General features: G+C 35.1%; 2 protein-coding genes and 1 long non-coding RNA gene across 13 annotated transcripts in view; 1 reads left to right on the forward strand and 2 right to left on the reverse strand.

Annotated features, from left to right (window-relative positions):
* LOC126590109 (potassium transporter 5-like) overlaps window positions 1-14249 on the reverse strand; it is a 69349-nt gene that overhangs the window by 26625 nt on the left and 28475 nt on the right. The window contains exons 1-8 of one of the 10 annotated variants that reach the window (XM_050255630.1): window positions 11628-12229; window positions 10492-10717; window positions 9164-9412; window positions 8289-8339; window positions 7694-7954; window positions 6984-7151; window positions 6540-6794; window positions 5095-6343 (exon numbers count right to left, since the gene is read on the reverse strand). The exons of 6 other annotated variants lie outside the window; for them this stretch is intronic. In XM_050255630.1, coding sequence (XP_050111587.1) covers window positions 5352-6343; window positions 6540-6794; window positions 6984-7151; window positions 7694-7954; window positions 8289-8339; window positions 9164-9412; window positions 10492-10717; window positions 11628-11822 — 2397 coding nt within the window. In that variant the 5' untranslated portion in view covers window positions 11823-12229 and the 3' untranslated portion in view covers window positions 5095-5351. Of the gene's footprint in view, window positions 1-5094; window positions 6344-6539; window positions 6795-6983; window positions 7152-7693; window positions 7955-8288; window positions 8340-9163; window positions 9413-10491; window positions 10718-11627; window positions 12230-14249 lie in introns of those variants that run through there. 3 more of the 10 variants (XM_050255626.1, XM_050255632.1, XM_050255629.1) reach the window with 3 other exon arrangements.
* Window positions 1-14249, reverse strand: part of LOC126590113 (wee1-like protein kinase) — a 68802-nt gene that overhangs the window by 8720 nt on the left and 45833 nt on the right. The window lies entirely within an intron of this gene.
* Window positions 1-14249, forward strand: part of LOC126590116 (uncharacterized) — a 37039-nt gene that overhangs the window by 1736 nt on the left and 21054 nt on the right. Inside the window, exon 3 of one of the 2 annotated variants that reach the window (XR_007612068.1) lies at window positions 3832-4062. This is a non-coding gene — a long non-coding RNA (uncharacterized LOC126590116). The remainder of the gene's footprint in view (window positions 1-3831; window positions 4063-14249) is intronic. The other variant, XR_007612067.1, reaches the window with a different exon arrangement.

The raw sequence follows: 14249 nt of genomic DNA on the forward strand, positions 1-14249 counted from the left end.
AGGATTGACAAACAAAGCACTTGCTAACTATGTTACCAACATCATTTTTGAGTTGTGGCCAGTAATATGGTTTTATCACACCCAAGATGACCGCTTAAACCACCATCATATAGGTCTTTAATGAGCTTCTCCCTTCATGAACAACGTGGAATGCACAAGTTATGCCCCTTGAAAAGAAACACATCGGTAATGTGAAAGTCAGAAGGAGGATGGGAGCGGAGACACTTTGCCCAAATGTCTTTAAAGTCGTCATCCCCCTCATAAAGCTCATTCAAGAAATCAAAACCCACAACCTCCTGACTCAAAGTCACCAATAATTGGGCTCTCCTGCTCAATGATCGGCTACGCGATTAAGCGTACTGGATTGGTGCTTGATGACAAAAGAAATTTTTTGGAGATAAGTCACCCATCGCATATACATCATGTCTAACACTTTTCTGATTATTGACCCACTTCAGTGCCATGGTCGGTGTATAGGACAAATTCATTTTGAACGAGTTAATGCTCCGATTAGAGTAAAGCACGAATGACAGCATAAAACTCTTGAGCATATGTACTCCATTTTTGCCTCACTTCGCTAAGCCTCTCACTGAAAAATGTAATGGGATGTTTTTCTTGAGATAAAACAACTTCAATACCTACTCCGTTTGCATCGTATTCAACTTCAAAAACCTTATCAAAGTTGGGTAAGTTGAGGACGGGAGTAGAGCATAGCTTTTCTTTAATTAAAGCAAAGCTCATGTCCTGTTTATCACCCCAAATAAAGTTACCATTCTTCAAACATTCTGTCATTGGCGCCACAATGGTGCTAAAGTTCCTTACAAACCATCGATAAAACGTTGCAAGGCCATGTAAGCTTCGCAATTCAGATACATTTTTGGGAGCTAGCCAATCTCAAATGGCTCTCACCTTCTTTTAGTTTACATGGATGCCATCCGAACTTATGACATACCCAAGGGTAGTCGATCGGTGAAGAAACTGCACTTCTTGAAGTTAATTTACAATTTGTTTTCCTGAAATATTTGAAGTACTTGTCTCAAATGCTCTAAATGGTCGTGCTCAGATTTGCTATAAATTAGTATATCATCAAAGTATACAACAACAAATAATCCGACAAATGGACGAAACACCTGGTTCATTAGTCGCATAAATGTGTTATGAGCATTGAACAGACCGAACAACATCACCAACCATTCATATAAGCCATCTTTACTCTTGAATGTTGTCTTCCATTCGTCTTCTGGACGGATTCGAATTTGATGATACCTACTTCGTAAATCGATCTTAGAAAATATTATGGAATAAACTAATTCGTCCAACATGTCGTCTAAACGGGAAATGGGAAAACGATATTTGATAGTGATCTTGTTGATAGCTCGGCTATGAACACACAGTCTCCATGTCTTGTCTTTCTTGGGCACAAGAAGAACCGGCACTATACAAGGGTTAAACTAATGAAGCCCATTTTTAACAACTCATCAATTTTCTCCCGTAGAATCTCAATCTCTTTCGGACACATCCTATAGTGTGGCAGATTTGGCAAGCTTGCCCTAGGAATGAAGTCGATTTGATGTTGTATATTCTGCATGAGAGGTAACTCATTCGAATATCGTCACTCACCAAATCCTCAAAGTCTTGTCGGATTGCTTGAACCTTGTTCGGAATCTGCAACTTTCGGTCTTGTGTCATTAAGAGGCTTTTCATGACCAAAGCACAAATTACCTTGGTCTTTTTTGCTTCGGATGTAACATCGCGCTCAGATGTGATCAAGGTGATGAACTTATTCGGGTTATCAACTTTTATGACAACATTAGTTGATTTTCCATTAGGGAACATGGTGATGCAATGTTATTCCCAAGTGAACTTATAGACATTGCCACGACCCTTGTGCATGACATCTCTATCCTATAGCCATGGACTACCGAGCAATACATGAGTCACGTCCATGTCAACTACATCACACACAACTTCCTCCTTGTAAAACTTCCTAATTGAGATGGGAACCTTACAAGTTTCAATCACCTTTTCCGTCGGGCCCTTCTTAATCCACCCTGCCGAGTATGGGTGTGAATTTTTCTCAGTTTGAAGGTGAAAGTGCTCCACGACTTTTCTAGCAACGAAGTTTTCACAACTACCTCCGTCTATTACCAACTGACAAACTTTGTCCCGAATAGTGCACTTAGAGCGAAAGATTTGATGACGTTGATTGTCATCGCTGGGTTTGGAATAAATCACTCGCTGTAAAACTAATGCTAACTCATCTCCTTCTTCCTCAGCCACATCATCATCATATTCATCATCTACTTCTTCATATTCACCTCCTTTTACTAAATTCACTATCTTGCCAACCCAGCAGGTGCTTGTGGGATGCCCATGGCTGCCACATTTGTAACACATGTTTCTACGAGGCTTGGTATACGGATTAGCTTGCTTGCGGAATTAGTTGTTTTGAAAACGAGTAGTGTTACGAGGACTATTTTTCACTCCTAGATGATCAACTTTATTTTCAACCCTTTTTTCTGGACCCTTGGAAACCTGTTGCTGCTGCACCATTTCTTTATTTCTTGGGAAATTGCTGAAAGATTAAGATGACTTTCCCCATTGCTTTCTAAAACCATAGCTCTGGTTGCTGCGATTTTTCTCCAGCAATTATGCGCTAATAGCCAACTCTTCTGTTTGAAGGGGAGTTAACACGTTGTAACCCAATTTTGTCATGAATGGAAGGTTTTAATCCAAACAAATATCGTACAGTTTGTCATGCAAAGGACTCAGTGGGACGATTTCTTGCAGCAAGGTTGAAAAACTCTTGTGAATACTCATGCACAGTTCGACTTCCTTGTACACAGTCGTGGTATTTTTCAAACAACACTTGCTTGTAATTCCGAGGAAGGAAACGTGCCCGAAGCATGCTTTGCATTTTACGTCAAGTTTGGACACGATTCTTTCCTTGCCACACCCTGGACTCTTGAGGCTCATCCAACCAAACGGCAACGCTTCCCTTTAGCCTCCATGCCATAACTTTAACTTCTCGCATATTCGAAGAAGTTCTCTTACTCCGCAAGCCAATCTAAAAACTCTTCAATCGATAAGTTTCCATTGAAAGTGGAAATTTCAATTTTTTTTTTCTTCTCATGGATTTTCAGGGATGGCAGAGATAACGTCATCTTCAGAATCTGAATCACCGTTAGGGAAATCTCTGACTTGCTAGGGTGCTACAACCAGTTCGCGAGCACGAACAACATGTTGAGCGCCGCCTACGGCCAGGCCTGCAATCATCTCTCTAATTTCAGCGAGGGAATTTTGCATTGTATGATTGATGCGACACTCCATAGCCACAAGCTCTCAACTCACGTATGTGAAACTTATGATATTGGTTCTTGCTTCGTCTTCAGCCATTGAATTGGAAAACCGGGCTCGATGCCAACTGATATAGCAGAAGTTGTAAGAAAATGGATCACAAACGGTCTCCCTTGAAAGAACTCTGGAATTCCAGAAGTTGTCTATTACAAAGCAAACAAACAGATTATAAATTCTTGTTTCAAGAAAATGAAAAGACAAGCAACAACAAATCCTCATTGATTACGAAAGACCCTATAAACGACTCAGAACGTTTCTAAATTGTTCGCATCATCAAGCAGTTTCTTTATTCCTACGTCAGTTACAGGAAGAGAGGGTGTATTAATCATAATTCTATTCCTAAACATGAGGAATTACCTATTTTGTCACGTCTAGAAGTGCTGAAAGGTGCGTGTTTTTTCGAAAATGGCTACTAGGCTTGAACTGGCATAGGCTCTATTTAGCAACACAGTGATGTTTGTTTAATTCTTTCAGATGCAGGTTCTAATGCGTATGCCTGCAGCTTGGCGGATGAAGTGAGCTCTAACGAAGAGGTAGTATGCATTCAGATATATAGATATCTTATTTTTGGTGTTTTTGTGCTAATGCAAGGAGTAATGTGCTTGTTTAGCGGAATGGATCTCCTAGGTTCTTGAATTTTCAGTGGTGGGCAGCAAGCGACGTGGAGATGAGGCCATGAACCGCGACAGAGTGATGGAGATAGGGGTTTGTTGTTTGGGTCACGGTGGTGTGAAAGAAATGAGCAATCTGAAAGGCAAAGAGAAAGAAAGGGGAAAGTGAAGTGGAATGGTTTAGAATTTCACTTGTTTGATATTTCATTCTAGCGCTATAATTTCCCACTATGCATTTTTTGTAAAATATCTAAAAAGTTTATGTGCGTAAATGTTGTTTGTCCTGTGTTTCGAGAATACGTGATGAATCTACTCGCCACTAGCTTGTTTTTAAGTTAGATATCTATCAGAGTAGATATGTGTGACGCAAATGAATAATTCCTCACGGATTCTTATAGTATGTGACAAATTTTTAGGCGTCACAATCAATTTCGTCACCTAATCTATATTTTCTTGTAGTGAAGGTATGGACCCAAATATATAGAAAATTCACTTTACGACATAACGCGATGCCTCAAAAGAGAAGGAAAGTGTGTCGTGTAAATTGTCAAATACGACACACGACGCTTAAGCCGTAAATATTTTTATTTAACGACTTGCACAAAAGTGATGCCGTGAATGCTAGATTATGTGCAAGTATTATAACATGAACTTTACGAATGTCGTGAATAATATCATTTAAGGCATGCCAGTACTGTACGCTGCATATTTCAAGTCGTAAAAAACCCAAACTGTTGTAGTGAATCAATTATCATTCTCCAAATCAATTTCAAAGAATAGAAATAATCAAAGTGGTTCCTCCTCCATCTATTAAATCCTCCATTGCTAAGTCCATATTTTCCCAATTCATGAGCCACCACGTTATATTTTCTTTTTAAATCCTCCATTACTAAGTCCATCCATGTCTTTAGGTGTATATAAATAATATAAAGTATAAATATACATGTTCTCAATCAATAATATAACACATGAATTAATAATATTATTTGAACTATCACCGGGATTCTAATACAATCAGTAATATATTGCACTAGAAAAAGAACATGTAAGAGGGTAGACCATAAAAAAAAGGAAGAAAAACTTTTAGACAAAATTCATAGAATGAACAACCAATTGCTACTTTACAAAACCAACGTGTCATAATACATTAGCAATGGAGCATTGCATATAAGCGTATGTATATATTACAATTGTAGTCTACCTCGTGGCCGGAAGAGCTCTCGGTCACCTGATAACATTTTTAATTTGTAAGAACTCAAACCTAATTCCAGAATTCTTGATTTATTTATTTATTTGATGTAGCTAGCTAGCTAGCTAGTAATTAATCACCTTAAATAGCTTGTCTCAAGCATGTACTAAAATTTGTATCCACTTTCTTTTGCTCTAAAGTTCATAAGTCATGCCCACTTTCAACAGCCGCTTGTGAGGAATATCAAACACTTTGTCACTCTGCCTCAAATTTCTCTTCAAGAAATTGTAAGCGTAATCGATCACAATTCTTTTCGCTATGCCAGCTCCTTTGGCAGCCGTCACTTCATTTTCCCCAATCAAATGAACAACTCCCCGCCTCCATGCTTTGTCTATTGCCTCAATCTCTCTGTCCAACAAATCTTGTTGCTTATCATGATCATCAACTTGCTGCTTCAAATCCTCCTTTCCTTTCTCTCCACCGTTAGCCAAAGTACTGTCTTCGAATTCTTCCTCGATCTCCAACTTGGTATCCCCATAAACGCTACTGTGCATAATATTTGTTTGAGATATCCAAAAATTATCCTTTATGAACTCTTTCAACTTCTCCACCAACAATCCTTCGAAGGGTTCGTTCTCATTGCGAACATCGGTGTACCCATATCTAGCAACGCATCGGAACACATTCAGATCCTTAGCCTCTACTTGCCGAAAAAGAAAGCGCTCTTCCAATGGAACCTTGCTTATAGGCAACGATTTGATTGAGACAAAAACAAGGACGGAGTGCAATGCAGGCACATTAGCAGCGTAATGATTGAAGATTGGCGGAATGCCTTGAACAAGTTCCGAATAGAACATGGCGAGGCCAGGCATACGAGAAAAGTTTGCATCAACAGCAATTTCCTTGAGTTGTTCGGGAGAAATTTTGTGTTCAAGCTCGTAATAGTACTTTCTTCGATGCACATCATTCCACACAAACATTATAAACATCAACAATGTAGCAAACGCGAGGGGAAGATATCCGCCCTGGTCAAGTTTGTAGAGCACTGAACTTAGATACAGAAGCTCTACACTTCCAATAACAAGAACATATGAGATGACGAGGAATATGTTGGTCTTCCATATCATGATCATGATTAGCACTAGGAAGGATGATGTAAGCGTCGTTACAAACACCACTGCTACACCTGTACATATATATACGTATGACAATTAGACAAAGTCATTCATTTTTAGTTTAATGTGCACATAAATATTTTCCTGTCAGACTGAATGTGGATCATACATTAATTCGACTATTTTTTAATGTAAGACGGTGACTCAGATTTTGGCAACATAAGCATTTGTTTGATGACATAATTAAGTTTGTAAAGAGAACATTACCATATGCATTTCCGATCTTTGCAGTGCTTCGAAACCCTAAAGTGACTCCAACACAAGCTAACATGAGAAGGTAGTTCACTTCCGGAATATAAACTTGTCCGGCATACTTGGTTGATGTGTGCACGATTTTCACACGAGGGAAACACCCTAATGATAGTGATTGTTGGATTATAGAGAAAGTCCCTGAAATCATAGCTTGACTAGCTATGATCGCTGCCATTACAGCCACTACAAACATAGGCCAATACAAAGGCTCTGCATGCATTCAGCACAATTAGTACACAATTAAAAAATTATGCAACCACCTAAGTTAGTTATTATATATGGTTGTTAATATTGAGGTATACATATTTGATAGTTAGCTCGTAAAAGGTTAAACTGATAATTTCATAGGGTTTTGATTGACAATGAGTGTTTTATTAATTAGTAAAGATATACACTTACTTGGTATGGACTTGAAGAAGGTATCTGCAACAAGAAGATGGTGCTTGCGAAGAAAAGAGGCTTGTCCAGTGTATGCCAATATGATAGCTGGATAAGTAATTGTGCACATACTTATTTGAATGGATTGTACTGTGAAGTGTCCCACGTCAGCAAATAAAGCTTCAGTTCCTGCGATTGAAGATTGAGACATTAAATAGTTCCGATTATGAAATTTGTATGGTAAAAATACATTATGTATTATCTATTTTTGAAAGAAATTAACATTTAACTAATAAATAGTTTAGGGGTGTACATAGGAATTCTATAGAATTTTAAAAGAATTATAAATTCATGGAGTTTTAATGGGCTTATGCAGATTACTTGTGAATTCTTTTAAAATCTACAGGTGAGAGACTGGATTTGTTAAAAGTCTAAAATACATTATGAACACCCTCTAAGCCCATCAAAATACCTTTTGAAAATTCTTTAAAATCAAATCATGATACTTCTATAAATTCTTTCAAAATCTTGATTACACCAGGATTTAATCTATGAAGTATGAACTTGTAGAACCTCTTTAAAAATGCTAATTGAATAACGTTGAATTTTTATAAATTCATTTAAAATCTTGAATGAATACCATTGAATTTTTAAACTCTTTCCAAATCCTTTATATGGTCTTATTTAGAAATTAATTTTTTATGTTACTTTGCATGAAATTAATTGTAAACCTGTTATGGCTAAGACAATGCCACCAAGAGAAATCCAAGCGTCTTTTTTGTTCCTCCTGAAGTAATCTACTATGTATTGTGGATTTAGAGCCTTGACCACCGTCGGATCAAACTCGATGAAGTTGTAGACGCCAATTCCACCAATCATGGTAAACCAAATGCAAATAATTGGTGCAAAAATGTAGCCTACTTTATCAGTTCCAAATCTTTGAACCATGAATAGGGCAATCAAGATGACTACTGATATCAAAACAACCCGACCTGTGCACACAGATTAAATTAAAACTATTTAACCAAAAACATTTAAATTTAAATTACTCAAATTATCTTTTCACTATCTATTTTATAGAATGAGGATCCTCTCCAGATCGTCTTTGTGAGGATCCAAGGATCCTTTAATTTTATCAGTTCATTATATATCGTGTTATCAATCTTCGTTAAGTATTGTTTGTGTTCAATTTTAAATAACAAAATTTAAAATAATTTCTAGCTATATAATGTATAATGAACAAACATAATTAAAAGATCTGAGAATCTGAGGAGGATCCTCATTCCGTTTTATATACCACACACAAATAATATTTTGTATCAATACCTTGTGTCATTGCAGATGTGGCTTCTTTGATTCCTCCAACAGCCGACAGAACTGCCATCAAATTGGAACAAAAACAATTTTAATATTCAAGTCAAAAGATATTAAGCACTTAATCATGTGAGAGTTGGAGACGCAACTTTGATTTTGTCTTATATTGCAAAATTACTCAACTTTTTCGACTTCATTTATGGGAAATTTTCTAGGTTCTGCTTTTTATTTTAACTTATGATTGTGAATAAGATAACATGGACTCCATACGGAGAGGAACCACTTTTATTTTAGAGTTTGGTTCTGCCGGTTTTGCCCTAAATTTTATTTTTATTTATTATTTCATGATTTTCCTTTTTTTTATTTGAGCTATAACTCAAGTAATAATACTCTATGTAGATCCTTTATTAATACAATTATAGACAAATAAATTAGATGTGTAGCAAGAGTTTTGTACAAGCGCCCATTTACTACCTTGTGCAAAAGGCCCCTAAAATATGAGAGTCGGCCATGTACTTGTCCAGCTATTAAGTTACACTAATAAGCATGTAAGTTGAGAGATTATTGTTAAACTTTAGAGACAGTTTCAGAATTGATATTGTTTATGACTAAATCATTTGTTTAATAAGTTTTATATTAAAAGTCTCAATATCCCATTCCCTTTAGTGTATATTATATCGTTTGTTTTTAAAAAAATCTCAATATAATAAGTAGTGAAACTATTCGATATAGAAAGAATTTAACTTCATTAGATTTTTGAACCGAGACATAGTTAAAAAATTCTATATAATCAGAAATATATTCACCTTTCATCACGCCACCATGTCAAATAAGGAGATATATAGATAGATACTTTTTTTTTCTTCTTAATTAAAGATTTGACTAACCTGACATGCAAGGAGTGAGGACACCATCACTAATGACCATGGAAGTACCAAGCATGGTGGCGAATAGTAGAAATAATTTGGCAAATGGGCTGTTCTCCAATGAAGATTTAAGCCTAGATGCCCTCTTTACACTTTTGGTAGGCAACTCAAGCTGAAATTTTGAAACATCACGATCCTCTGCTTGTTGACTCGGAGTCAAACCAACCTTGGCATATCGACACAGCAAAGAGTATAGTGCGAACGTCCCTCCTGCACAAAAAATAAATAATAACATTATGTACGTGAAGTGTTATATTTGCTATGGTGAACAATTTCTTTCTTCTGAATTGTAAGTTCGCAGAATTAAGAAAGACAGTTAAGGTCATGTTTACTCTATTTACCAATATGAGTACATTGACTCTAGTGAAGCGTATTGTTAGTATAATTTAATTATGGGTTAAAATCAACTAAAATATGATTAAAAAATCAAATAAAGTTTTCATGAATAAGAGAGGATTCAAACTTTAGTGAAAAAATAATACACTCCTCCCTCTATACAATTTGACCAAACTTGTATTTGCCTACGAGTTTTCCCCTGTAAGGATCTTCTTTTAGATATTTAAAAGTATACTATATATATATATATATATATATTTAATAAAAAAGACTATGATTGAATTGGCAATTTAGAAAAACCTATCATTATGCGTATTAAAAATTAATAATTTTGTTAGACTCCACCAGACAAGTTCCTCCCAGGTTCGTACCTCAAACTTGTATTAAATTCAAACTTGGTATCTTTTTTTTTTCTTTTGGTCTTTTTACGTGTCAGAAAATGACACAGCGAAACATCAAAGGTTGGGGCTTTTGGTCGGATTAAAATGACATAATTAGGACTTTTGAAGTGGAAGAAAAACTGCAATTAACAATAGATTAATGGGGACTCAATTATATATAAGGGAATTCTTCTTTCTTTTTGACAGTTTAATTATAAGAAGCAATAAAAAATTTCAAACCAACAACGTATGAGTCTAAAGTATATGCTGATGGAGAAATTTTGCAATTTGTCTAGAACACGTGGTGGTGCACCACATGTCATTATATAAGCGGGGAAATTTTTTATTTTTTAAGTGTCTCTTTACTTGTATGATGACATATGGTGTACCACTCAGTGTTTCAATAATATTGAAAAATCTCTCAAGCTGATGAGACACCGAAAGCTAAAGGATGCTTTTTATATTTATTTATTTTCTATGAAAAGTTGAGAACATAATTAAATACGAAGGATTTAATAAGTGATAATATTTTGTTTGTAATTATACAGATTTAGGAGATGTATGGAATCTTACCATCACCGTTATCATTGGCCCGTAAGACGATTAAAACATACTTAATCAGAGGGATTAAGGTGAGTGTGTAAAAGATCAAAGAAAGAACACCCAAAATGTCATCGCTATGGTTGATGCCTTTGGTGAAGGTGCTCGCATACACATAGAGAGGTGATGTACCAATGTCCCCATAAACTATGCCAATGCTCTGAAATGCCAAGTGCATTATCACCGACCAGTCCGCACCCTAAAAAAAATTCCAAAAGAAAATAAATTTAGAATAAGTTCAACAACAACAACAATCAAACTTTATCTCATTAAGTAGATTGGCTCTATGAATTCTATAACGTCACTGCACTCGATTTTACGCCAAGTCTTCCATCAGTTTCAAGTACTTCATATCTTTTTTTAAAGTCTCTTTCAAAATCTTTCTATCCCTTCAACTACCGTTTTTGCCATAAACCTTCGCCTCATAGTCACATCTTCTAGTCGGAGCATTTATAGGTCTTCAGTTCACGTGTCCAAACCACTTCAACCAATTTTCTCTCATTTTATTTTCAATTGCGGCTACTCTTACTTTACCTCAAATATCCTCGTTCTTAATCTTATATTTTCTTTTCTCATCTCTGTTACACTCATTTTTTTGCACGTGTTGATTTTTGATCTTCCAACAATCTGTGCCATAAAGCATTGTTGGGCTTATTGTTGTCCAATAAAAATTTTCCTTGAACTTTAGTGGCATATGACATCGTACAACACTCAAAGCACTTTTCCACTTTATCCTCCCGCTTGTATTCTATAATTGAGGTTTCTATCCAATTCTGAATAAAATCATGTTTTCTTTTTATCTTATAAAATTATTCTGCTGTAAAAAAAAAAGCTATTTTGTCTTCTTTCTTAACTATTCAACAACTACTGTAAAAAAATTAAAAAAAAAACTATTCAGCAATCGTTGGTCTTTTTTTTTTTTTTTTTGTTGAAAACAACTTGAGAATTAAATTCGAAACCTCTTCAAATGAAATGGAGGAGATTAGATGCCGCTGTATCAAATGACCTAAAAAAAATATTTAATAAACCAAATATGTATATATCAATAAAATCTAATTGAAATAGTACTATACTATTAAAGAACATAAGAAAAATGGAGATCGATGGACCTTGGAGGCATGGCCATGGGGAGCTGTGAAACGGCGTGACTCGAGGTCCAAGGAGTCGTTTCTTCGCAACTTTTGCCATGAAAGTTTCTTCCGTTTGAGTTGATCCTTATGATGCTCATGATGATCAGAAACTTCCTGATGATCTTGGCTTCCCTCATCTGTAGGGTTTTCCACTACTACCTCTTCATCAGACATTTCTATTAAACCTAGGTAGCCACTTCTCACACACTAAAATTAATTTCTAGAGAGAGAGAGAAAACTGCAGGTAGGTCTTCCTCTTTGAGAGCAAAAGCAAGCTAGCTAGCTAGGTGTTTGGGAGAGAGTTAGAAATCTGGGGGTGCCAAGTGTGGGGAGGTGTTCTATATGTGAGGATGGATGGTGATATTTAAAGGCAAATTAATTGAGGAAGAGGCCACAACTCATTTACTATATGCTCATATACATTGATCGTATATTTATACGCATGGTTTGCACACATATACGTACAAAGTTGAATAAAATGTAGGGAAACATATCTCATGGCACTAGCAAAACAAATCTCATGGCATTAAGACAAGAGCTTGACCTTGTTTGTGAGAATAATGTGAAGCTGGCCTAAATGAGCTTCGTCCGAGGTTGAAGATGTTGATGGGCTCCCAATTTGAAATCTTTTTAATTGCTACATATTTATCCCTTTAGCCCTTGATCTGTCAATTCTTACAGAATCATATACACACACATGTGTGTGTGCGTGCGCACGCGTGCGTCCTTGTCTATTTTATATATTATTCACGAATCACATTCACAAGAAATTTTTTAGGTACTTGAAATACGAGTGACACACCATGTGTCATTATACAAATAGTGTGATATTTGTATTAAAAATTTCTTCACATGTATAACGACCCATAAAAATTTTCCGATCATAATAAAAAAATTTCTCCACATTTTCATGACATTTCCATTTTTCTAAGGTGACGGCACTATCATTCATACTCCCTATTATATAAAATTAGGTTACCTTGTTCTTTTGGACTTGGAATATTAATGCACATTACCCAATTATAATATTTTTGTTTTAAATAAGTATTTAAATGCCCAATAATTCAACTTCTTCATAGGTCAAGTTTTGTTACCAGCTGTGTATCTACCATATTTTATATTTTATAACTCATGCTCCTTTTAATATAATTTCCCTTTCTTGTATAAAAATAGTTTCTTATATATAAATATTCTTTGTAAAAAATTTGAAAACTTATATGTGAAACTAATGAAACTTACAATGATACAAGGATATTCTCAATAAAAATGGCAATAATGAAATTTACAATGATACAAGGATATTCTCAAAAGATATACGTAATACGTATAAGGTAGATTTGAGGCAATAAGGTCCATAACTACAGTCAAAGACTCAAAAGTCAATCCCCCGTGCGCTTATGTTAGAGGTCACACAAAATGATAATCCTTTATTTTATGTGTAACAGGTTGTTTCTATATACATGACGATGTGATATTATTATATTGTACAAACTTTATACTTAGGATTGTTTATTCTTTCTATAGATAAGTTCATTTAATTTAAAGATTGTTTAGTTATCCTTAACACATGTCAAACAAATCCATTGTTATGGTAACAAGTAATATCATTACGTTTAACTGGCTCACGTGTGTGACGATTTGCTATTTTTCATCTTATTCTTTATTTATAATTTTTATTTAGTTTAGTTTGGATTTTTTTTTTAAATTAAATTATTTTATGTTAGAATCTTAATTAGAAAGACGTATTTTGGGGATATTGAAAGCTTCACCATTTGGGTGTATATATGTATGTATGTATGTATGTATAGCTAATTAAGCTTGATTTGCAGCAAATAAGAAACTGTATTAATACTGATCTATCACAGTTAATCTGTTGCTTTGCTTAGTTATAATCGGATAACTTAGAGCAAAAGCCAGAGAGAGTTTTGTTGTGGAAGATGTCCACGCGATCGTCGTCACGTGTGACATGAGTAGGATTTAGGCTTTAAGCTTTTCGGAAGTATCAGAGGAAGGCATCAACTGTTTGACTTAGGGCACGCATGGTATGGCGCAACCAAAGCTTTTGGTCCTTGGCGTTGTCAAGATTCCACTGCATGCTGGTAGCTGCTTTAGAGGGGGGAGTTTTTGGGGTGCGAAAGGCGCAGTCGCACAGGCCCCAAATTTGAAGGGATTCTCAAAATTTTTGTCACCTAGTATTTATATGTAATAATATTCTATATTTAAAATTGCTTTTGTTATGAGATAATGTTCTATATTCAAAAATTGATTTTATTAGCACATTAAAATCTCATCTTAGACTCCTTATAAGCGTAATTTTTTTTTTCTTTTCTAACTATAAAAATTTAGAGCACAATAAGATAGTTTGAGTGCTAATAATACACCATAAAAGACGGTATTTTTTTCAATATTATTATATAATAATGTCACATATTCAAGTGAAACTTTAAAGTTAGAGTTTTTGAAGTTTGTTTTCTTGTTTGGTTGTTTAAGAGTGAAGTGCTTTTGATTATTTAGTAAACATTATGTTTGTAGCTCTTTTACTTATTATTATTAACATTTTTAAACTTGCAATCAGTGAGTGCTAAACTTTGTTTTGATTTA

This window comes from Malus sylvestris, chromosome 11, assembly GCF_916048215.2.
Source record: "Malus sylvestris chromosome 11, drMalSylv7.2, whole genome shotgun sequence".
Taxonomy (NCBI): Eukaryota; Viridiplantae; Streptophyta; class Magnoliopsida; order Rosales; family Rosaceae; genus Malus; species Malus sylvestris.